Below are 26,518 nucleotides of genomic sequence, written 5' to 3' on the forward strand. Positions count from 1 at the left end.
AACAGACTGTGTCCACCAGCATTTTTACAACAGGTAAGAAATTCTTCAAATTTAACAGCACAATTAAATTTAAACTCCGATACACATTTACAATAACACATTTTATCCACACCTTTCTGGCCACGGGGTCTTCTGGAAGGACAGCTGCACCCTCAGGTCCTTCACAGGTGATGCGTGTAGCGTCCCCCTTGGCAGGAAAGACATAAAGGGCCCTCTCTCCCAGTTGCCTCTGGGTGTGGTCGTAGTAGCCCAGACGTCTCACCCTAAACCCAACCAGGAGAGTAACATGGGGAACAAAACACGGTATAAGTATGTGTGTCTTCTTTTTTATTTTATGTCTATTAATCAAAAACTGAGAGCAATGCAAAAACACACAAATCCCACAAACATAAAATGCCAATTTAGTAATGTATTTAAATTCTTAAAGCTGCAAGATAAAAAAAAGAAAAATTCACAATAGTAACTATAAAAAGGCATTCACCAATCTATATGAGGACATATGGCTGAATATTTCTACTGACCTGCAAAGATTCTCCTGTGTGATGGTGGAGGGAGGTGGATAGACACTATCAGAGCCTTTTGGGGAGTAGCTCTTGGTGATCCACGTCACCTTCAATTCAACCACCTTTACCTGAAGAAAGCACAATGGAACCACAGAGACCTTTAAGACCATCTAAGACACATAATTAAATGTTGTTACTAATTTATTTAAGTTTATGACTCCATTACAGTTTGTCAGTTTATATCCATAGAAATATGTAAGACTTTTATTAACAGTGACAAGTGTTTGTTGATTATACTGTGTTTCCTTCCTTCTAACACAGAACTTGGTTATATGGGGGGGGAGTCACTGTGACCTATGTGTCCATGCAGAGCTTTAGATGTAAGTACAGCAGTTGTTAATATGTGTAAACTGATCTCATCATCACGCCAGTTTCAATTCTCTGTTACTATAACAAGACAAGTTTTGCAGTGTAGTGTGGCCAAGTGCTATGTTAGAGAAAGAACTGCCTTTAGGGTCAGTCACACTTACTCATAATGAAAACTCTTCTACTAAAGAGCTGGAAGTGATGATACATCAACACAAAGACTGAATGCCCTGAAATGGGTTGTTCTCTCTCTCTCTCTCTCTCTCTCTCTCTCTCTCTCTCTCTCTCTCTCTCTCTCTCTCTCTCTCTCACACACACACTCACACACACACACACACACACACACACACACACACACACACACACACACACACACACACACACACACACACACACACACACACACACACACACACACACACAAATAAGAATGCTGCTGCATATTGTCACCCTCTAAAAATAATGACCTAAGTCATATTTGTTAACACATGACTTGACATGAGGCCATTATTTTAAGAAGGTGATGATATGGAAAACTACCATCACCATTGTCGTCTTACCTCTTCTACCACCACCCTGAACTTGCACTTCCTGCTGAGGACAGGTTTGACCCCTGACAGCCACTGTACATTAGAGAAGACTTTGGCCGGACCAATCAGGACCTGGCCTGGGTAAAAGCCATACGCTTCGTCGAAGAACAGACCCTGAAAAGCCAAACAATACCAAGGGTATAAAGAGCAGAAAAAAATAATGTTTGCAACCGTCTGTTAGAGTTAATACACCTGAAAGGATGGATAAGAATTGCTGTGATGTACGTACCGAATCACTGACATGTGGGCAGACGTCGTAAAGCTTGGCACCGTCTTCCACACTCATGGAGCACCTGGAGGGAGGCAAAGAGACAGACAGCTGGTTGACATTCACTGGATTTGGCACTGATGAATGTGTGCCAGCATTCAGACACTCCGACAGTCGACCACATGGACACAGTACATGCTGTACAATCAAATATTGAACATGCGCATGCACGCGTAGCCTACCTGGCCCCATTGGAGAGCTTGAGTATGATATGATTAGTCAGGTCGTACACTTTCCCCAGCCAGAAGTCATAGGCAATGTAGTCGCCGTACATAAAAGACTGAAGAACACAATCACAACAGGACAACGATCAGTGTTACATTTGATCAAATTTTGATGTTCAGCACAATAATTATGTGGGGGCATAACAATAGATTTATATACGTTGTTGTCCTTTTCTACATGGCTCTAACAATCACTGTGTGGGCTACCATTCACTCTAGGTCCATGAGATGCTGTCACCCAGTATGTTAACAAACACAACAGACTGCTTGGATTGCAATATTTTTTTCATGACAGAGGTTTGTCAGTGCCACTAACCTTTCTTCAAACCAACTCCAGTCAATCACTTGGTATTAAGAAAACAATTTCAGTCCTAAATTAGTTAGAGCCAGGGTAAATTTCCAGCTAATTCCCTGGAATCTTGCCACAGAATTTCCTAAAAATTAGATTACTTAGCTGTAAATTACAGGGATAATTCCTGGAAAGGCCTTCAGAATTTGATTAAGCAGTTAGCTGCCAAAGTTATTAAGTAACCACTTTTGCTACTTAAAAATAAATAACTAAACCTAAAAGAGCAGCTATTTTTTAGGTTTTAGGTTTGAGGAAAGTTTTCAGGAAATTAGCTGCAAATTGCCTGGCGTGTAAAATAGTGCTGTGCTTGTAACTGATTTTTATTACATAGTCATTTCCAGGTACTTTCCTGGGAAATCACTTGGTAATTATAAGGAAGCTGCACCTGTGAAAGGAAAATGAAATGAAGATTTGTAAATGTAAAATGTTCCTCTCTTACCCAGATGTGTTGCAGGTCTTTGCTGTTAACTGGATACAGGACACAGTTTGTTCCCACTAGTTTCACTGCACACTCTATGTCTATGTTGGTCACTATACCACACTGGTTGTCCTGCAATGCAACAAACACAGGTTGAGCATGTCATCATATCCATCATTACATTATCCACATCGCAGTATCCCGTCCATCCACAGCAGCTTTCAGGTACTGCTTGTAAGATTTTAAATTTTCCTGGTGTCCAGCAGAATTACTGGTTTCATGGTTTATGAACAAAACAACACTTGAATTTCAACCAGAAGAAAATCGTGTCAAAGTTTAATGTTGTATTTATATTCAGATTAAGTTGCTGCACAGCATTAACACAAAAAAGCCTCCTTTTAGTCGTTTGTTGGTGTCGACCTGCAATAATATTCCAGTCATGTCTGAGCCAGCAAATGGAACGGAGAGGTGAACAGTGACATGACTGACAAAGGGAGAGTTGATTGAAAAAGAGCCAGAAGTAACGAGACAAAATGAAAGAAGTGCAGTGAAGAGGCAGAGACAGTGGGGGAAAAAAATGCAGACCGAGGACTCTACTTACATTCGAATTGTTTCGTCGCACAATGTCTCTGATGACAATAGATCGATCTTCAAGTTTCAGCTGTAAAAGAGAAAATAAGTTTAGAAAATGGTGGCTATCACAGCTGTTGACCTCACCTTTAAGACACGACAGGAGCTGCTGTCACTGCAATCACTCCCATAACTTTCATATGTTAACCATCACTGCAGAGGGGAAATCTACACATCAAAGACCCTGTGAGGAACCATTCACACTGAGACCAACATAACTGATATGATTTGTCACACCCTCGACCCGTCGCTGTTCGCAGCCATGAAGAGAGCAACATGCACAGTCAGCGGAGCTCAAACGCACCCTGAGAGCAGATTAAATGGTTCTGTCGTCCATACAGAGAGACACACTCCACTGAGCTGGATGAACAGCAGTGTCATGAACACTGAAGGTGTCAAACAAACACATTTTCACTATCAATTATTAATCATCAATCATGGACATCAAAGTAGGATCTGGATAAACAAGCAGACTGATGGACAGATGAGGCCAAAACTTGCATTGATCAAGAATTACAAGCCCAGGGAGAGACAGAGGGCGGAAGCTGTGGGGCTAAACTTGGCACAACCTCAGCTCCCACAGGGAAATCATGTTCCTGTGAGCTAAGTTTTGCTGCATCACACTGCGCCTGTTAGCCAGCATTCAGACCAAAAACAGCCCTGAGTTTCTATAAAACACAGAAAAAACAAACAAACAAACAAAAAACACATGGGGCTGCATTGGTGCGGGAGTGTTGTTTCAGGTACCAGTGAGACAATGAAATATAATCCAGTAATGCCTGTCAGAGTAGCAGATCTGTGAGTTTGAAGGCTTATCAGATGCCAAAACACTGCACAGCAGTGTACAATACTATGAGACAGGATTTTACACTCAGGAGATAAACAGTAGAATACAACATCATCCACCAGGATTGTGTGTATGCATGTATTTGATTGGCCAAAGCAGTGTCTTGCCAGATGAATCACTCTACGTTCTGGCAAAATCCTGAAAACTCTGTTTTTATGCCAGAACCTTCAGCCTCGTGTGCTCATCGAGAAGAATAAGGGGGCTGTGATTTTTTTCACACAGTGCTGTAGTCTGTCTTAATACAGCCTGAAGCATGTCTTTAGTCAAAATGGACTGTAAATAAGTCAAAGTGGTTAGTAGCTTTCTTTCCGCAGAGTTTGAAAGATGAACTCAAGGTCTGTTTCCTAGAATTTTCCAAAAACTTTCAACCACATTTCACAGTCTTCATCAGCAGATGGAGTTTGCTCATGGCAAGTTATCAAAAAAAAACAAAAACAAACTTTCACACTCAGCTATTAATTAAGCTTTAAGTCTATGAAAGCTAACGTGTCCTACACAAACACTGTCCTCAATTATCATCCAAATCTATCAACAGAATAAACCCGTGCAATGATCCTGCTTATCTGTGCATTCATCTGTGTTGTCTCAAGAGAGAGGAAGCAGTAAATTAAATCCCATCATTAATACCTTCAGCCTGCAGAATTTCCCACCAAAGCGTTGCCTCTCTAACACTGAGTCAAGCACAAAATTGAGCCATGGGTCATAGATCTATTCCTCATTCGACTTATAATGTTTATAATTTGATTTCTTAAGTTATTCAACTCACCAACTGACCTCATTTTTGCTTTGCTGACTTACATCTATGTATATACTGTGTTTATATATGGAACTGTTGTGTTGTTCATATCCTACTGAAGGTCCCGTGGACAGAGACATTGTAAATTAATAGACTAGCAGTGACCAAGACAGAATGTGGGTGTTCTTCACTTTTACTGAAGGGAAATATTAAGTAGAAGTTATTTCTATTTAAGAAGTTAAACTGAAAATGTGTTACTATAACAAACAATTTTGACTCTATCCTTTACTTAATACTGAGTACAAAATTAACTTTCTGGCTGGTAAACCAGCCATAGAAGTACATAAGATATGATGTCATTAAAAGCAGTTTAATTATTAATTACCTATTGTTTGACCGCTTTATAGGGAACTTTAATAATGAAAATTTCAGATGCTGTTGTAAGGAGACTCAGATTTTATTTTAAAATGTTAATTGATGTTACATCTCATACACACACACACTGCAAACAACACGTGTACTCATCTCCATATACTCTAAACACTCAAAATCACTCTTACGATTGTGTACTGGCAGTGCCTCATATCATACACAAACCACTACAACTTAAATTTCATCATCCTCAGAATCAAGGTCTTCCTCAGACTGACGCTCCATGAAATTAGCTAGGTTTAGCTCGACGCAGTGCTCCTGCCGCCAAAAATGTCATCATCACGTCTCTTGCGTTGGCTTATAGTGATGGTGGACAGCAAGGGTCAATTAAAGAATTGTAAAATGTAGTCAATCAATTTCTGTGCTGTAGTGATGAAAGTCTGTAGTGAAGTAGGTGTAATTCAGTGACCCGCCTGTGGCAACTGACCTCATTTATTTTGCTTGCCAGCACAGATTTTTATTCACATTTTCATACTGGCAACCAATATAACACAAGTTACTGTTTTTCATATCCAGTGTTATAAATACATTTGCACTGGGGAAAAAAACCCAAACTTGTGCCTCGCAGATGTGTGTACCCACCACAGCTGAACGGCCAAAAACACCTGCAGAAAATGAAACTTCCTCAACAAAAACTGCAAAACAGAAACTTGTGGATTCCCACTTTCAGCCTCTGAATGAAGCCACCACAGCTCTGTGTGGCAGAAAGTGAACAACAGTTAAAAAAAAAAAAATGAATAAAGAACATGTACAGGAAATTGCTTATAAAAAGCTACCTGTAGGAGGCCCGGCTTCTACAGGGCGAGCTACAGCACAAGCTGCTCTACTGGCAGTTAAGTACACAGCAAAGCAGCAGCCAGAGCCTCTGAGTTCAGGCAAAGACAGATGGAGGTAGAGGAGGAGAATATAATTAGGAGTAAAGAGAGTGAAGAAATTAAAAACATGGGGGCCTACTGCATATTAAGTAATGACCGGGGAGGGAGGAATGCTTTTGCTGAGAAAGTGGTGGAAGAGGACATGTTGGCAGACTGCTGTGTGGCTGATGATTAAACCTTAAAAGCAGGGATGATAAAGCAGTTTGCAACTCAAAAGATGAGAGGAAGAATGAGTTTTCAATTTTAGGTGTTAGAGCTGTTATCACTGATTTTAACTTACATCCATGTATGAGCATGCTCTCTGAGTTCATAAAAAGGGAGTTTTGGTTCTATACCTACTGTGCTTGTGAGGACTATAAGCTCAGTTCGCTTTGAGCTATTTTGTTTTCAAACATCAAGCAAAATATCAAATCCTCTTCTTGACTTCCAGTATTTTTCAATCTGACTACAGCTCACGATAACTTTGCATATTGCAGATTCAGGAAACGTGACACTGACAAAAGAAGTTATACAAGCAGTGTGAAAAAATTTTCCAAATAAACTTAAATTTTACATGAATATGCTCATTTCTGAGCCTGACCAAAGGTAAACACAGAGAGTAGCACCCAGGATTAGCTACTGTAGCTAAATGCATAGAGATCTACTACACAAGCAACTTACCAGATGACCAGAACATGCTGGTTTGTTCACGTGTCGGGCTCTGTTATCTATGAATAAGGTGTTTTGCTGGTGTTGCATTTCCTGGATCTCTGCAATGGTGACTGCAAAGTTAGCAGGACCCATAGTCAGAGCGGCAACAATTACGACCCAAGTTGAACAGTACCAGAATTTCCCTTTAAGTCATATTAAATCTTAAAATGAAACCCATCATTATGTTCCTTTAATTTATTTATGACTGTCCTCTTGAAGACAAGACATCCAAACATCTGACTGACGACAAAAGTACATCCGTGTGCACATTCACTCACACATCCTTGTTTTACTGTATTCATGGGGACCTGTTATTAATATGATACATTCCCTAGCCCCTCACTCTAATCATTACCGCCACAACTGAATGTCTGACCCTAAACCTTACCTAGACCTCAGAAAACACCTTTTTCCTCATTAGGACCAGGCTTTGGTCCCCATGAGGACTACTGGTCCCAACAAGGTTAGTGTTTATGCTGGAAAAGGTCCCAAAGAGGTAACAAAAACATGTACACGCACTCCTGGGGCCTTGGCAGTGCTTCTGCTTTGTCTCACTGTAACCCTACCCCACTGTATTCTGGGAGAGGAAGAGCCATTGAGTGAGAGTGTGTATGTGTGTGTGTATATGATCGATTGGTCGCCATGTTCCCTTGTAACCTATTAAACAGCAGCCTGTCTGCTCCTCATGTCTGTACTGCTGGGAGTTGGAGTACACACACCACACACACACGCACGCACACACACACACACACACACACACACACACACACACACACACACACACACACACACACACACACACACACACACACACACACACACTCCTATCTCCTTCCTCTCTAAACCTTTTAGCAGAGAGAAGCTCAGAAGTACAAAACATTTTTGGATAGACACATACACACACATACACACAAACACACACAGCTCTTCATTAATATTCTGTCAGTGCATCGTGCTGCAGTGCGCTACTGTTATAGCAGATTTCCTCGCCAGTTCAAAAACACTGTGTTTAAATCAATACCATTTAGGCTGTAGTCGGAGAGAGCAGATACAGCATTACAACACCTTAGGTCACACACTGCCCCAGACTACTGAAGAACACAACAGGACCTTTGCTCCCTTTCCAAATTATGGCCAGTATGTGAACGTGCAGGTCAAGCAGCGGTTATGAAATGGCTGGTTGGCAGTGGTATAACCCACTAATATAGTGTTTAATGTTAATTTCTAATTTAAAGATAGATATCTTGCCTTTGTATTATGTAAATTACACAGAGCTACAGAGCTGCATGCCCCTGCAGCGGGAGTAACTCCTCTCCGGGAAGAGACAAAAGAGAGAGGAGGGAGAACACTGCTATTTTACAAATCATAGTGATATGAACACTAGTTTTTTTCAGCTTCTACAACATTTTTTTTTAATCTTAGTAGCGAGGTATTGTTCTGGAATGACAGCAGTGCCATATGCTGCTTGGGCAGGTGACTGATGGAGTGAGTGAATACCTTTAGTGTCCTGGTTTCCTCTTACCTTTGTTTTGATCCTATTTGGGATGTGACATTCACATAGAACATTAGAAACTTGGATATTCATATTCCTACTTGTAATTTTAACAGTGTGCAGGTTTTGGCAGAGGGAGCTCCCTGCTTTTTGTGTTTTTATTATTCCTGGTAAGCTGTACTCACAAATCTTATCACTGCATTTGTCTGTTGCTGCCTAAAGGAGCGGAGTCTGTAATTCATAAATGAAATATAATCAGTGGAATTTGTTTCTGGCATGCTGGTGCCCAGATTTCACAGTGTGCAGGAATATTTCATCGGTTCCAGCTGAAATATCTTAGCAGTCCAGGAAGATCTCAGTTTGTTTAACTTGTGGAGTATTTACTGCTCAATTTGCGTTTGTTTCCTGAGGTTTCTGAGACCAAAACATTGTGTTCACATGCACAAAAACCCAATCAATATAGGAATACAAATGTCCATGGAAGGGTCAATACACAAAGTAGGCTGCATGCAAATTGTTCGGGGGAAATGTGCACAGAATTTAGCTCTACTGAGTTTACATGTTTGTGTTTTAAGTATAAAATCTGGAGAGCACTGAGCAATCTGGGGAACTTTTACTTGACCTTTGATATGGCAGGAAAGGGGAAAGTCATCACTTTGTACAGTCTGCAAATGAAGCACATGCCTATTGTCTGGCAGGCACAAACCCAGACTGTAATGCTGCAGAGATCTACGTATTGTTTCAATGACAGCTTCAGTTTCAGACACATATATCCTCCATGCAGCACATAACCTAATTAAAACAGGACTTAAACACTTCCCCTCCTCATCTGCCATGCATCCTCAGTCGCACACACTCGCTGCATTAATGCAAACACATACTGCAAAATGAGCAGAAAAATAGATAGCTGGGTAACAACAAAGCAGCTGACTGTTGCCATGGCTCGTGTAGTGAGGATGGGAAGAGAAGGCGGTAAGGTGGTGGTGGGCTCAGAGTCAGACAACAAAAGAAAAAGGCATGCCCTGTTGAACGAATGGATAGAAGTGTGTCTGGGTCTATTTCTGTGTGTGGAGATTGAAGACAACAACCTTGGCTGCCTCTCCATTCCGGCTGATAAGGTAGAAGGGGCAAGACTGATTACAAGAATCGATGGAGGACTGTATCGGCTTTGACTTCCTAGCCTAATTAACAGGTGCTGTACAAGGAGGAGGAAGAGGGGGAGAAAGAGACACTGCAGAGGACTGCAGCTCAGGGCCACGCCTGTTCTCCTCTCTGACAGTTTACTACACCAGGCTTTCTCATCTTGATTCTTGTCTCATTTCTATACTAACAAGTCATCTGATCCACAAACACAAGAGGACACGAGCACATACTGCATTTCTCTCCTCTCTCTCTCACACACACACACATACAAATACACACAGACACACACCTCCCTGTACTCTACGTATATCTTATAAGTGAAATTCCACCCACAGATGCTGTTAAATATCGATCAGTAATAATGAAGGTGAAGTCATGATGTAGCGCTACATCCTGCACCTCAGCCTCCGGTAAATCTTGGTTCTGCTATACCAGCAGGGTTTTGGGAAATTGAAAATTATTCTGTTACTGTTTTCCAAGGGGAGGGGAACAGACATTTATGAGAGGCCTTATATGAGAAGCTTTCTGGATCCACACCTTCAACTCTTTTGAGCCCTGTCCATTCTTTGAGAACTGGGTCTATTTTTATGGGCTATATCCCCAACTAGCTATTTTTGTAGGGCCTTTAAAAATGCAGTCACAGATTTTACTCCCTATTAATTTCTATAAGGAGTGGGGTGAGATGTACTCCCTTCTGGCTGTTAATGGCCCTGTCTGTTTCACACAGATTTCAATCTGACTGAATTTAGACACACAAAATCCTGAGACTCTTCAATGTCCAGCCGATGTGAGAGATGTGCAGTTTATAACTGTAATAAGTAAAGAAGGGACGCTGCTTTGCTGCAGTGAGTGCAAGGACAAGGACAGAGGTAATGGCAGGAAAGTGCTTTTTAAGAAAATGTAAAATTTACAACTACTGTGTCCATGCTTGCTCATCATGGCTGCAGTTTATGCTGCACCACACTACTTCCTATCAAGCCTGGTTTTTGCCACACCAAAGTTAATTTCAGCAGGAAAAAGTAGAAAAAGACAAGTGTCATCCAACCCTCCACAGCCTTTGCTAGCCCACCCGACGGGGGCAGGGAGGTTACTTAAAGCAATACACCCAGAATCTGTCACGAGGATCAAACACTCACACCTCGTATGCTCAGAAGGTGGCTATAAAACATTTAAGTATCAAAGCATCCAAAGAAATTTCTCTAAGCACCATTGCAGAACAATTCACATCTCTGCAGTCCATGCTCACTCTGCTCCCAACACAAAAACATGGCTATGTGCACTGCTACAAAGTCAATACTCATTTACAAACCAGCGTGTGTGTGTGTGTGTGTGTGTGTGTGTGTGTGTTGGTTTGCACATGTTAAAGCTCCCACTTCCTGCTCTTTTACCGGTCAGGAGAGGAGCCGTACTTCTTAAACAAAATGGAGAGTGAGGTCATCACAATAGACCATGACTAAGGAAGGAGAGGGATCTTTGCGATTATTTCATTTTTTTATTTAAAGGACAAATAAAAAAAAGATACACCTGATATCCTGTCTTGCTAAATTTCCATCGTAGATGTTTGTTCTTTAATGTGAGGAAGCAAGAAAAAAAAAATCCAAATCAATGTCATTGCAGCCTTGGTTGATATGGCAATAAACAACTGAATCATCAATCAATCCTCACATCCTGATACCTTCTTCTCACTGCTGCAGGACAGTGCTGTCTGACTGAAGGCTATTGATTGGGACGCACAGGAAGGGTGCATAGCTCTATTAAAAAGAGAGCAAGCACAAGGCCTTTTACCAAGAGAGACCACTGGGGAATGGAGAGGGAACTAATAGCGCATGGTATCTATTATAGAACAGTCTCCTTACTGTGTAGTTTGAGAGATGAAACAAAAAAGGACCAATGGAGAGAAGATACAGAAAAATGAGGAAGGCACTAACGGCTGAAAGACATAGAGAACTGTACATTAGGACGAAGGAAAAAGAGCATAAACAAGCAGAATACGAAATCAGACAGAAAAAGATGCAGTCGCAAAGGGACAAAGAGAAAATGGGATGAAGCATACTCAAGAGCCAATCATGAAGATGAAGAAATAGATGGGAAAAGTGAGGGGAGAAGACGGTGAAGTTGGGGAGGCTGCAAGGAGAGGTACACAGAGTGTGACGGGGAGAAAATGAAGACGAGCAGTGAACAAGGCACAGAGGAGACAGCAGCCAGCCCAAAAAGTGGGAGATCGAGACAGATCCCAGGAGAGAGAGAGACAGAGAGGGTGAGGAAACAAGCAAGAGCCAGAAATAGACAAGAGCGCAGCAAACACAGCAGATAGTGAGACAGAAAAAGGAGGGGAAGTCAGAAGGGGTAGAGAGAGAGAGAGCAGACAGTCTCCCCACTGGGCAGGGCCAACACTGCAGAGGAAAAAGGGAGGATGAGAAGATGAGGGAGGGTGAGAGAGAGAGAGAGAGATAGAGAGAGAGAGAGAGAGAGAGAGAGAGAGAGAGAGAGAGAGAGAGAGAGAGAGAGAGAGAGAGAGAGAGAGAGAGAAGAGATGGGAGGAAAGATGGCTGGTGGGATGAGTGCCGGCTCCAGCAGTTAGGCAAGTGTCTGCCCATTCCTGTGTGTGTGTGTGTGTGTTCTATACAATGAGAGAAAGAAAGGATCAAATGAGATCCATTATCTCAGGGCAGGACCTGGAGGACCATCCAGTCATGAGGAGGAGGTTTCCAGGATGGGTTAGGAGAGAGGAGGGAGGAAAGAATGGGGGAGGATGGAGATAGTGGGGGAGGAATATGAGGGAGCAGGGAGGCAGGGGGAGGGGAGATGGAGCAGGGAGGATGAGTGAAAGGAGAGGAAAGAGGGGAAGATGGAGGTTAAGGGAGGAGCTCATAAGGGAAAAAGAAAAGATGAGGGTTGAAAAGGGAGGTGATGTTGTGTCCCCGTCATATCAGATTTACAGTAAATACAAGCTGCTGACATCATCCTCTAAGTGGTAATTACAAGCAGTACAAGTGGGATTTTATTGGCAGGGTTGGATATGTCCGACATGGTGTGACAGATGCTGCACAGGGAGATGTCACAATCGACGCAGGTAGCCAACACAGCAGAAACTCCACTGCAAACAGCCTAAAAATAACAATCAGCTATATTTACTTTTTTTTAAAACGGTCTTCAGCTTCAGAATGTTAATGTTATACCATTCATTTATTTAGAAAGGACATGAACACACCATTGAAGGTTTCGAATGGTTGAAAACTTTGCAAAGCGTAAAAAATGGATGTAAAAGACCAAAAGAGACAAAACTGGATATGAAGGACAGTACAGGGGGAGAATGGGGATGAAAGAAAGTGAGAGTAATGTGATAGAAGAGGAGGAGGAATAGAGAAAATTTGGATTGGATTGCCGAGAAGGAAAGGAGGATAAAGGAAAAAGAGGATCAATGAGGTGACAAGTGCGCCGAGAGAACAGCAGGTTCACAGCTCGTCCCATTTCACACTTGGACAACAAGTTAGTTTCACTCTAAAAACCTCAAGAGGGGAGGCTAAAAGGGTAAAACATGTCTTTCACGTCCACCTCGTTCTGTTATCGTGCCTCTTCCTTAGGCTCGTCCCCTCATCACAGGGTGACATCCTCTGTCACCCTGGCTCACTGTCTGATGGCAAGGACATAATCTCAACTGCCTGAAGGCGCAGCGTGTGGGTGTGTCTGCGTTTGTGTGTTTGCACTGAGGGATAAAACAATAAGGAATAAGGCAACATAGGTGCAAGAGAGTCACCCTCAAATTTAGCAGCTACAGAGTTTGGTGTCTCATAGAGGAGAAGAGGTAAAAAAAAAAAAAAAAAAAAAAAAAGGACTGTGGGTAATCTTATATAATCTAATATGCAGAAATGTAGAGTCAGATGTCAAACGTAAAGCATGATGATGTTTGTATTTCACTGTTTGTGTGACTGTGTGTACAAAGGATGTTGCAAAGAGCATGAAAAGCAGACTGAAAATACCAGAGTGGCATCTGCTTGGTGTTTTTCCACTTCAGTGTGTATCTGTACCGAAGCAATAAGCAAAGATAAGTTTCAATTTGCTTTTTCTTGGAAGCCCAGTTTTCTCACACAGTTCAATCAGCAGGTCAGCTAAACAACATGATTTAAAGCCAATAACAAACAAAATTTGCATCATTACTTCTAATACATAAAAAAAACAGTGTGTGCTTGCAGTCTCAATGAATGTAGTACACCCGATGTAGCCATCCAGAGTCTGCAGGTAGAAAAATATTCCAAGGGACTTTTTTTAGAGGCTGGTGCTGCAGACCAGAAACTAAAATTAGACCTGCAGGTCTCAGTCAAAATGCAGGTTAGTGTCTTTCAGTCACTTATAGTTGCCTGAACTACCGGGAAAAAAATCCTGCAGTCAAAATGCTCTATAAATCAAGACATTGACAATTTCTGATCTTCAATACCTCCATCATGATTAAACAACAGAAACGCAGCACTGGAACAGTTATTCTAGTTTTTAGAGGAAGCGTATAGTAGCTCAGTGGCTGGTGACAAAATTTGATGCCCAGTACCTCAGAAGGGTGTACATTTGTTTCGTTGTGTGTGTTTTGTGTGTGGTGTGTGTTCATGGGCCCGCCTGGCACCTGCTCAAAACTATAACTAAAGGCTCTGCGCACCAAAGCGCTGTTGGGCGGGCCTTGGCAACAGCCTCATGTCCCAGATTACACCAACGTCTGCCAGCCTACCTCGAGCACCTGCAGACGGCTCCTGAGCAAACACACCGAAGGATGCAGATCAACAATCATAACCTCATCTCAGGGCGCTAATGCTGCAAATTTGGAGCAGAATGTACGGTTTGAAATATCCAACAGTGACGGCTTTGACTATCAGGCACTTCATCAGCTTCAAAAGCCGTTGTCCTTCTAATTCTACCGATTTTTTCCACACCAAAAGCACCTTACAATATCATCATTTCTATTCAAATGTCATGTACAATGTGGCAGTATAACACAAGCACAGACAAGATCAGTACGAATAGTTGACAGAGAAAAGTGAGCAGATTGAACCTGACAGAATAAATGGAATAGATGCTAAGTTAATTAACGTGTGTAGACTAAATAAACAGAAATCACTAATGTGATCACACTAGTCTGCTCAGCGCTGTAGCCACTGCACACTGCTCACAAACACTCTACAACTCCACTACGAGTGAATCTGCAGAGGGTAGATTAGTTTAGCCCTTGAAATATTGTTCTTAAAAGACACTTCTTCATCCCTCCAACTGTTTGGAAGAGTAACCAGTAATTCCACAAAAACTCATTTTGGCCTTGTGTCTTAAAAGCATTTTAGCAGCAAGATGATCTCTTCCCAAGCGCTTAGTAATCTTGCTGTGAAAATGCTTTTGGAGAGCCAAGGCCTGGACAGGGATGAAAACCACTTCTGTGATCACAAGCAGAAGATGTTGAAAGAAATCTGTGTGGTGAAGTGACTTGAACGTAATTCAGCAGCCAACCCTTTTAGCACAGAAGTGTTTCTATTCTGTAGATCGGTGGGGGTGTGACCAGACTTCTGTAGTTGGATGGATGGGGGTAGGGGGAAGGGCTGGGCTGACAGATGGGAGTCACTCTGCTGTCAGAGCATCCAGCACCTGCTGTGCTCTCTCTCTCTCTTCCTACCACTTGCATTTAATATGATTTTTACAGCCTCCCATATATTATCAGCAGGCAACCTTAAGGTCAGGAAAACTTACTGCTTTTCTAACAGCCTTAACAAACAATGTGCAGTGCAGAATGACCATTTTTCACAAGTAATGACGATATGTTGAACTGTTTGACTTCACTGACGCTGACGTATGACATCATGCCTTTAGATGCTTAGGTTGCAGGACAGAGGGTGGGGGAGTCATGCAAACAATGCCTATAACCCCTCTGCTACTGCAGCTGTTAAGGAACCTACCACAGCTGTTTAAAGTCTCATCTTTTCTTTGGCTGTACTGTGCCCCTTCTGTCTGCTCTATTAAGCTATACAGAAAGCTTCCTTAACTGACTGACTGCAGTTGTTTTTAAAATCTGACTGCCTGAGCAGGTGGTGCCTCAAAAAAAAAGAAAGAAGAAAGAAAAAAGAAAGAAGAAATACTATCAGAACAATAAAAGGCAAAGATGAAAGCAGTAAAACCCCAGGAGCCTCCTGCTCACTCCATAAAGCATCAATGGGCTTTGTTTTAAAAAAAAAAAAAACACTCATACAACTAACAAAAATCAGCTCTCTGTGACTTCTTGTGTTAACTGCAACTGAACAACGTGACACAGCCTACAAAATATTTATGTTTTTGTTTTTTCAAAAGCTGACAGTGGGGTCAAGAAGCCAAGCTTCAGTGTGATGGTGGCAGTATTCTGGAAAGTGCAGCTTTAGATACACAAACCTGAAGATGCTACAACTGGCCAGAGCAGCAAAACTATGATTTCAACCTATGACAGCAGGCCACAAGAGGCTGAGAATTGAAAATGGATTAGAGAGCAGAAGCTGGGACCTTACCGTTTCAAGGACTAAAAGCCTACACATTACCATAACAACCATCTGGTACCAAAACGTCTGCCTGTTTCACTACCTCCTTTTCCAGTCAAGACTCTTGTTTCCTTTCTTTTCACTTTCTCCGTATGATTTTGACCTCCAGGTTTTTTTGGGTTTTTTTTAATTGGTATTCAATACTTTCTCCCTCTTCACCCTGTCAGTGAGCCACAGCAGCAGTTGGCCCTGCTGCACCCTCCCTGTCATCATTATTACCACACAAACCTCCTCCTCCTCCACCTGCTCCACCCCGACAGCCACAGAACTGACGCTTCCAGGGCGACACAGCTCACCTCGACCCGTCTGTCCCGACACCCACCTTAACAGCACCACAGATGATGATTGATGCATCATCATACAAGGCGTACCAGGAGTTGCAATACCTCTGGAGGTCTTAGCGGCACGTTGATGAGCGTTTGAGTTACCCAATGACTGATACAGCCAGGGGCATGTCTGGCGTGCACTGCACTGCTGCTCCCTTGGTGCGTCCCACTGCTAGCTACCTGCTGCAGTGCAATTCTGTTTTTGGATGTAAATTTCAAGGTTGTGCTGCAGCAACAGGGCTCTCTGTGCTTGCTAATGCTGACAGGGGGACTGTGGTAGGCCACAAAGCAGGCAGTGACACAAGGGATATTATTAAAGTCACAGCTCTGGTTTTTAATGCTCATAGACGGTGTATATATATATAGTGAGTTTTTCTTCAAATCACAATAGTTTTAGAATTTATTTTTTAAATGATATTGTTGGTGCTGTATAATTAACGGCAAAATCACCACCTTTCAACAACAAACAATCACTGAAAAACAACATAAAAATGAACCTAAGACATCAAAATCACAAGTTGGAGAAAAAAAAAATCAAATTGGCTGCCATGGCAACAAAAGCATATAGCATAAAGCTGCATATAAAAGTTCATCAACACCTTTAGCTGTAAAAGGTCAAGTTAACCTCCTCATGTGATGTTAAATCTACTCTTAACATTTCCCCACATGATCCTTGAAAGGGACTTAGTGTACCTACCTTCTAACCACCTTGCACTATAAACAAACTATTGACGGTAGTTTGTTTATAGTGCAAGGTGGAAATGGTGGTAAGTATGGAGTCAAGAAAAGCATTAGCCCTTCCAGTAACCTGCAGTTTTAAGGTCAGTGAAGAAAATAATCATCTCGTTCTCGTTCAATCAATGACAATGCAAAGGCAGCGACCTTGTCCTTGTCCTTACAGGATTATGTATCTAATACCATCCTATTAAAAACACACAGGAGTTTCCAATGCACTGATCATCTGGCCTTGTGTGCTTTTATAACAGAATAGTATCACTTAAGGTTACAGCTATCTGATGGGCAAGAAAAAAAATGGACAAAGACTATGACCGTAGATACTGTACATGCTCACTTTGCTGAGAAAAAGAAGAGGGAATCAGTCTGTATTCTCATTCATGCCCTTTAGGCAACTGCTGCGAAGCCTTCCAGGCACTGAAATAAGTCAGCCATGTTCCTGACTGACTGGCTACCAAACCAGCAAAGAAAGTACAAACAGCGCAGCTGACAACAGCTATGGTGTACCTGTTCATACCTGCACTGAGATGCAGATCTAAGCCCCATCACTCACTCTGCAGATCGTTATTAAGATTTCGCTGGGTGAAAAAAAATGTGATGTGTTAGAGTGAAGTAGCGAGTGGCAGACGTTCGATGACAAAGATTTACTGATCTCCTCAGAAAGCGACAACAGCTGGAGCAGCTACATTACGCTTAATCAAAAGTACTTGTGCAAATTTGATCATGGAAGTTGTTCTGCAGTTAATTTACTAGAAACAGCCAATGCACTGACAGTACAGTACTTACTCTGACAAAACAACACACTGGCATTGTGTATGTGCCTGTGTGTGCAACTGTTTGATAGCCCAAAATGTACCAGGAACAACAGTGTAGCTGTTGTTTCCCTCATGTCTTTGTATATTCAAGAAGGGGAGTCTTTTGATTTTTAGAAATCAACTGAGAAACTATTTATGGATGAAATAACCAGAAAGAAGTGTGTTTTTGGCATCTGGAGGTTATTTGGTCCTGCATACAAAACTGAGTGCAACAGATTGACAGACTTTTATATTTTCAGAAGACGGATTATTTTAACTTCCTTGAAACCTTTTAAGGGAAAGGGCTGCTATTCACTGCAATGATAAAAGAAAAAACGTTAAAGATGATGTATTACTCCATCATTCAATAATTTTTTGAAAATAGCTAATTTTTCATACTTTTCACTGGCTGTAGTTTCACGTTCAGTGGTTTTATTTCATTGGTAGATAAGTTTTTCCATTTTGGTGTGATACCTATTGAACCTGTTTTTCCACCGGGTTCAGGAAATTTGCAAAGTACAGCTTACGATGTTTTTTTTTTGCGTAGTACATGATGCTATCTTGTTCCGTGTGTCAGGACAAAATCTTAATCTTAGTTCCTCAGCTCAATGCACATATTTTATGTTACAATTTCAAACTGTTCTTCCTGTGCATGCTGTAAGCTCCCTTGCTTTCTCTATATTTATGATCTTGAGTTTGTGAATTGCTGTTAGGATACAAACTGAAGGGTTCACAACACTGTTTCTGAAGAAAGTTATATTTCACCAGTAAGTACTTCTGTTGATGCAAACAAACTTCTCAGCTTCAATATTTCCCTGTCCATTCCCAACTCAGCCAAACTTGAAAGATCAACCTTTCTGTTTCAAATCAACAGAGGGCTCCCGACTGAACATACTGGATTTGTCTCATACTTCATGTAAATCATGTCACTGTACCCAGCAACCAGTGTGCAGAATTTCGGCTTGTGCCTTCTTTAGTGTCTGAGATATGGAGGCTTTAAAAAAGTTATTAGGAATGATTTCTCTCTCATTTTGCTAAGGCATAATTTCATTTGTTTAATCGGGAAATTGCTTCTATTTAAGTAGCTGCTTATTTAGCAACATCTTTCCTTAAGTGAAGAGTGCCATGAGATTTTACAACTTTTATACAACATTTTGTATTTTGCAACAGCAACACAAAAGGCAATGCAACATTATTTGCACTGCTTTTTGTGTTGCTGTCTCAGTTCTTTACGGACCATCTCCAAAGGGGGTGTGTCCTGTGTTGTAGCTCCATGTTGAACTGATTTAAATGTAGCGGAGTCTGCAAGATGCAGATAAACTTCACTGTCAGCCACATTTCGTCACGCGACTTTTGAATCAGCTCGCCCAAAAATTATACAAGTGGTCTATGAAGTGTTTGGTGCAGCACCATGCATGCGGACAAACCTTCATTAAGATGGCTAATCTGTTTAGTACCTCTTTATTCTGTTAACAAAAACATGTGCACAATCCATGTTGCTATGAAATACACAGCTAAGGTTACGTGTGTATGTTTACTAATTGTTCTGGTACTACCTCCTTCTTAAAGCAAAAAGACAAAGAAAATGAAACAAGGAAACATGTTAAGAGCAAAGGAGCATTTAAACTGCAAATGCTCAATTTTCATGAAATGTAATGAAGCAACAACTATAAATATATTAGACTAAACCTCTTGGGTTGTTCATAATTTCCACCTAATGGTTGCTGCTGTGCTCTAAACTCCAATCAGAATCCTCATTTTTTCTGTGAAAATGCTAGTTTTATTAACCTCAAGAAAAAAAAACCTGACAAGTGTGGCAGATTTTGTTAGCTGTCCATCCACTAATCACTCTTGAGAAAAAAAAAAATTGCAGAATAAATATAATTCAAAACTTTGTTGAAATATCATCTTGAAGATATGCAACTTTGCATACTGCAGGACATAATCATGAATTATTGACGAGAATCCTCAACATGCTCTCAGGATATACGCAACTAAGCCTGCTGGGACAGGACATGTGGTGCGCGCAGATAAGCAAACTGTAGGTGTGTGTTGTACACACACACCTACACACCACAACAAAACTACACAAACAACACTACTGCAGAGTGACCTCCATACACATGCACACCAGCACACACGAGATCCTTTGGGGACACAAACTGGTAATGACACAGCATTAACAGCCCACATGGTGTGTAAACATCAGTGTCATTGTTTGACAAAGCCTTTATTGAGGCAAAGGTTGAATGACGCTCGGGCCAGAACTTTACTCATTGAGCCAGGAGGACAAAGCAAGGCAACAGAGGGCTTCTTCTGGTCCCATCCTGTGTCTCTAAAATGAGCTTGTATGAGCTTGTTCCAGATCAGTTCTCCTTTAATCTCTCTGACCCTTTTCCACAAGGCCCAGGAGAAATCTAGAAAAGCCCTAGAGAATTTACATGACAGCTGGTTTCCTGCTTCTTTCCAAATTACAGTTAAATTTATTACCTGGCTGCAAAATGAAAAACATGCTCAATGAAATACTCATGAACACAGAGATGTTCAACCGAATGTGGAACAAGGTGTGACAGTGGTGTCTTTAACCAGAAATCACCCAGAAATCTTGACACTGTTCTTATAATACTTGTATACCTATAAACTATTTGTGGCTTTCATGTATGATGAATAAAAATCAAAGTTGCCCCACTTGCACTGGCAAAACAGTGGGTTTGTGACCAAAATTAAGTGTTACATCTGGGGCCTGAAGACGCTGGGTAACTAAGTTGCATTGTCCACATAATTTTGTGAATATTTGATGGTTTAGGCCAAACAATTCATCTAAAATGACAATAATCATCTCTTGAAATAAAAAGACTGACACAAAATTGGGGCAGAGAAGGGGAATTGTGTGGATTACAGCTGAAACTAATGATTCAAATGTCTTCTTTCTTCTGACCAATGGCTCAGCACCCAAATATATTCTATTCATTCAGCACCAAATTCTCACCTTTGATAAGTCGGAAGCAGCAAATGCTTGTCATTTATACTTGAACAATATCTGCCAATTAATTACAAGAAATATCACAAGTTAACAAGATGAGCTCTTTCTTCTCCCAATCTGTGTCCAGCACTGTCACTGAAGATGACAGGTCACACTGGTCTGAAATAGGATGCATTTGCGTTTCAGATGTTATGTGAATAATAATTAGTTGTTCCATCCTGTAAAGTGTTTGACAGTGCTTGGTCTCAGGCCAAGTCACACCCAGATGAGGGCTACAGAGTCAAAGATGAGCTAATCAAAAGGTCTAAGGTTGCTAGCAGGGACCTGCACCTGCCAGAGCCTGTAGTTACACCTACAGTGCAGACAGAAAGCTGCTCCCTGGTCAGTCAGACGGTTATATCTGATGTAACAGTGGCTAGTCAGGTGGAACAAGCCTGATTAGCCTGCCAGCACCAGCTGAGTGACATGAGGCTATGAGCTAAACTGCTAGTTAGCATGTGTGCTTGAATGCTAGCCAGTAAGCGAGATGGGTTACGCGTTTTAAGGCAGACGGGATTAAGTGAACCTTATCCCTGAGTGGCTAGCAAGTCGACTTATTTCGCCAAAATAAAAACACAACAGGCAGTGAAAGCAGTGCAGCCCTCATGTCGAGCTCAGTGTAAACAGTTCGCGCATTAGCTGCGGTGTGGTACCTTTGTCTCCCTGATGTCCTGCTTTACTCCTTCAGGGTACCACTGGACACGGACAAATCCCCTGCCGAGAGGCCGACTCGGGGTGTCCACGGCGCTCTCAGTGTCCGAACCACACGGGGCTCGTCCTCCTCCTCCTCCTCCCCCGCCACCACCACCGCCGCCGCCCCGTCTCCCTCCACCATCGTCAAGGTCCGAGTCTGAGTTAAACTCTTCCTCGCCGTGGATCATCCGTACGAGGCCAAAACGGACTGAGCCGCGATACCGCCCGGAGACCAGGTCGTGGGAGAAGAGCAGCCGCTGGGAGCCGTCCGCCGAGGGAGAGAGAGCCATGGATGGAGGTTCCGAGCCCGGGCTGGCTGCGGGAGAGAGGCCCGGGCTCGGGGATGCTGTCGCTGCTGCCGCATCCGATGCTACGGGCTCCGCCATCGCTGCTGTTGTCAGGGAGTGATGCTGAGGCGCGAGGATGACGGTGGAATGAAAAAACTGTAACCTGGAAGCAGCGAAATGCACGTGTTTACGTCGCCACGTAGGGCTGCGTAACTAGCGCAGTGTGAGAGCGTCATCACGCAGTACCCACTGTCACCACTGAGCGGCAGTGTGAGCTACTGTTGTAAATAAAACTGGTAATCATGAGGGAAGACAAATTAGTACATCAGTATTAACTATTTGTGTTTTCTTTTAAATCCCAGGCTCTTATATTGTATGAGTACTTTTACTTTTGATTCTTCAAGCAAATATAATTTAATTCATAAATAGACTCCTTAAAACTAACCGCAAACAAAATGTACGTGTACATTAAAGTATTATGAAGAGTTGTCAAGAGTATTATATTTGTTTTTATAGTTAGATTATATTTAAAATATGTAAATATATTTCTGACAAAAAATAACCTTGGTGTGTGTGTTTATCAGAAATTATCGGAAACCTTCTCATATTCAGATATATAAACACGTGTAACAGGCCAGGAAAATCTTTACACAATTTAAGCTCGGTGTTTATCTGGAGATGGAGATTATTTCCAGTCTTGTGACCCTGACAAGGAGTTCACCTGCTCTTGGTGTCAGTTTCTGTATATTGGACAACTCGCTTGCCTTCTAAATTCAAATTACATTTGAAAAACGCAGTGAATCAGTTGGATATGCTGCCATTGTGTCAGATTATTTTTTAAAAAAATGTGGGTTACATGTTGGGAGAAATGAAAGTTGGTTATAGAGGGTATAGATCTTATTTAAACGCTGAAGAGGTGACAAACAAACCCATGCAGTCCCTGTAATCCTCTTACAGATCTGGAAAATAAAGCGTGGAAAAATCGTGGACTCGACTTAAAGGTACAATGGAAAGTCTCCTTCAGAGAAATCACATGAAGAGTGATAAGTCGAGTCCTTAAGATGGCCCAGTTAAGCAACAGCGGCAGAGAGCACTCAGTCTTCTCACTGTGACAGCTTTAATCGACGATGACATTATAATGAATGGTATCAGAATAGCTCGCACTAATCTCAGCACGACTATCGTCCACTTTGTGACCCAGGTGAGTCACTTTAATGAATGTTAGAGCTCTAATTACTCGTGACAGTAACTTGGTCATATGTTGTTGTGGGAACTCCAACACATGATCAGTAAGATCTAAATCTGCTGCAGGTCTGATGGTGGCATGACGAGGATAATTCTCAACACACAAATATCCCTCCTGACCCCAGATAAATATGTTTATTGTTGGAGGATCTACTCTTGGGGAGAGGAGGGTTTGGTCATCCAGCTCACTTCAGGATTATAACCAACCACCCCTGCGCACCGAGAGTATAAATACTGACCGTGCGCCACTCTCTGCTCAGTCTTCACGCACAGACCTGTTACGCACGGATCAGGCTTTTAGAGAAGCAAAACCTCGTCTTAAAGGAGAGACCAGCAGAAAGTGGGAGAGTGAAATCTCGGCGCAGAATCTTTTGCTTCACTTTAGGGCGTTTGGAGATTTAAAAAAAATAAGTAAAATAAGACCATGTCGGTGATGAGTGCGGTGCCGTTCATGAAGCCGGTCCACATGCGCTCTCCGGTGCCTCAGGGCCGGCGCCACACGCTGCCGGCCAGCGAGTTCCGCTCCCTCAGCCCCGAGGACGCAATAAGTGTGTTTGAGATCGAGAGAGAAGGTAAGCCGACTCTTTATACTTCACTTTGCTGAATTATAAAGCACTTGCTTTGACAGATGTCCCATGCACGGTTAAGCACACAGGGACGTTTTCTTTCTTTTACAGGGAAAATTCAGTCATTCATTCTTGAGTAATAGCTGCCTCAGCTCATGTCTGATAAAAAAAAAGAGAAAACCTCAACTCATTAAGTCTGTGGGCAAAATAATCTACATTATTACAAGAACACAACTAGCATTTACAGAAAATAGTAAGACTCTTTACTCACAGTGTGTGGCCCACTACAAAATTAATATGGTGATTTAACTCTTTCCCATATGCAAAGATGATATAAGTTCAGATGCTTTTAACCTTCATTAACCTTCATAACATCCCAGGCTGTGAACTGTATATGTATACATGCCACATTTCCATATGTTTAATATTCACTGCAGTAGGTAGCATCCTGCTCACTTCCAGGCTTCTCAGTGTATACATTTTGGCTGTGATCACACTGACTCTCCTCCTCCTCCTCCACACAGCCTTCATCTCAGTGTCCGGTGAGTGTCCTCTCCACCTGGACGAAGTGCGTCACTTCCTCACCCTGTGTCCTGAGCTGTCTCTTGGCTGGTTCGAGGAGGGACGTCTGGTGGCTTTTATCATTGGCTCACTGTGGGACCAGGAGAGGCTTACCATGGTAAGACCGAGCAGAGGACACCTGGACAGCAATTTATCTCAGGCTTGACTGGCAAGGAAAACGCAAGACAAGGTTCAAAAGAGATTAACAGAAGAGATTTAAGTGCATATTTATGGTAGGATGCTTTCGGAAATTCAGTCGGTGAGGATTAATGTTGAACAGCTCCACTTAAATCTGATTGGAAATGTTAAATGTTATGGCCTCTAATTCAAATAGCACCTGAACAGTGGTTCTGAAAAGCTGTATTTTAAAAAAGTCTTGGGCAGTTTTGTGCCACAAGGTCCAGGAGAATCAGGTCAAAAAAGATATTTTCCTCTGAGGTTTCTCAAAATTGTGAATAAAATCTTCCTGCTATACTAATTTTTGGAGCAGTCTTGAGCTGCAGCAAAACTGAAACTGTGTACAAGATTCAAAATGTCAAGATTCAAAGGTTTTATTTCTCACATGCTCATGCCATTTTCAGTATTTAAAATAAATGCCAGTTGTAAGGCAAACTGTATAATAACATTTTGTATATGCGTGTGTTTGCAAGAATGCAAATGCACAGGGCAGTGCAAAGGATTCACAAGTAACAAAGAGTTAATCATGGGTATATACAAAGTTATACGATGTCAAACTGAAATTTCCCAAATTTTTATGCAAGTTTTTGAGGCATCCTTGAAGCTCCAAAGATCTGTGCGTCAGCTTAGCTCCTAAGACTCCAAATCACAAATGAGAGAATGAGAAAACAGAAAAAACTTACTCTATAATGTCTAAGATTAGCTACCATAAGCTACTGATCACACCAGACCAAGCCAGGCCGCAGCAGATAAACCCCTGGGCGTACTGAACTAAGCAACGATGTGTTGGGTTGCTCATGAATTCAACTTTTATCTTGTAAGAAGAAGAGCTTATTTCTGCTATTAAAAGTTACAGGGTTAAAATCTCCTAAACAGCAGGTGGCATTTAGTCAATTTAGTCAATACTGAACTACAGTTTTGAGGTGTTTTGATTTCATTTTACTGCATTTCTGTTCTATGCTACTTCTTCTCCACAACATTTCAGAGTGTTATAGTGTATTTTTCCTCGATTCCATTTATTTTACAGCTAGTTACTTTGCCAATTAACGTGAAATAAACCAAACCTAATATCAGTTAATAGATTATGTTGGATCAATTTCAACTGCACTATCCGACAGTGTAGTAGTTCAGATTATCTCAACGTCAACCCCTGCAGCATTAAAGGGCCTCTTCATGTTTTGAAATGTTAATGTATTAGTATGCATTGCAGAGCCACTGCCTGTTATAAGTATTATACTTATAACAGACAGTGGCTGCAATGCAGTAGAATGAGTACTTTTACTTTCGATACTAGCAAAATGTATTGCTTACTTTTGTACTTTTACTTCAGTATGATTTTATTACTTGTAATGCAGTATTTTTTTTATTGTTGTGTGCTTCTTCTAACACTGCTCAAACAGCAGTGAGAGATCTGGACTTACCGTGGACTTTTTCAGTCCTTTGTCCTTTTTGGTTTCAAGTGTATTTCTAGTTAAAATGTGTCATTCACAGTTTTCTGGTCCAGCTTTATTAAACATTTCTGTTCAAGCCCAACAGACCACTCAACAATAAAGCCTTTATCTGATCTTACAGCTCAGCTTTTCTTCTCTATTTTCCAGGACGCCCTGACCCTCCATAAGCCTCACGGGACCACCGTCCACATCCACGTCCTGGCTGTCCACCGGACCTTCCGCCAGCAGGGCAAGGGCTCCATCCTGATGTGGCGCTACCTGCAGTACCTCAGGTGCCTGCCCTACGTCCGCCGCGCTGTGCTCATGTGCGAAGACTTCCTGGTTCCTTTCTACCAGAAGTCGGGTTTCAAGGTGCAGGGCCCCAGTGAGATCACAGTGGGGCCTCTCACTTTCATCGAGATGTTCTATCCAGTCAGGGGCCACGCCTTCATGCGCCGCAACAGTGGTTGTTGAGGACAGAGGAGACTTCATGTGGATTCTCCTTGGTTATCAGTGGTGGAGAGGACCCCCCCGCCACCTTGGAAATGGGGTGAGGGGACGTCTTTGTGGATCGTGAGAGACC

General features: G+C 42.0%; 2 protein-coding genes across 3 annotated transcripts in view; one reads left to right on the forward strand and one right to left on the reverse strand.

Annotated features, from left to right (window-relative positions):
* Positions 1-22,391, reverse strand: part of ube2o (ubiquitin-conjugating enzyme E2O) — a 37,316-nt gene extending 14,925 nt beyond the window's left edge. For both annotated transcript variants that reach the window (XM_041036685.1, XM_041036686.1), the window contains exons 1-8: positions 21,630-22,391; positions 3,320-3,379; positions 2,740-2,850; positions 1,910-2,007; positions 1,689-1,752; positions 1,430-1,573; positions 522-631; positions 113-263 (exon numbers count right to left, since the gene is read on the reverse strand). In XM_041036685.1, coding sequence (XP_040892619.1) covers positions 113-263; positions 522-631; positions 1,430-1,573; positions 1,689-1,752; positions 1,910-2,007; positions 2,740-2,850; positions 3,320-3,379; positions 21,630-22,055 — 1,164 coding nt within the window. In that variant the 5' untranslated portion in view covers positions 22,056-22,391. The remainder of the gene's footprint in view (positions 1-112; positions 264-521; positions 632-1,429; positions 1,574-1,688; positions 1,753-1,909; positions 2,008-2,739; positions 2,851-3,319; positions 3,380-21,629) is intronic.
* A 1,234-nt stretch (positions 22,392-23,625) lies between these two features.
* On the forward strand, positions 23,626-26,409 carry aanat1 (arylalkylamine N-acetyltransferase 1). The gene is made up of 3 exons (XM_041036312.1): positions 23,626-23,773; positions 24,292-24,446; positions 26,104-26,409. Exons 1-3 carry the CDS (start codon positions 23,626-23,628, stop codon positions 26,407-26,409), a joined length of 609 nt encoding a protein of 202 aa, XP_040892246.1.
* The last annotated feature ends 109 nt before the right edge of the window (positions 26,410-26,518 follow it).

This window comes from Toxotes jaculatrix, chromosome 4 (assembly GCF_017976425.1).
Source record: "Toxotes jaculatrix isolate fToxJac2 chromosome 4, fToxJac2.pri, whole genome shotgun sequence".
Classification (NCBI taxonomy): Eukaryota; Metazoa; Chordata; class Actinopteri; family Toxotidae; genus Toxotes; species Toxotes jaculatrix.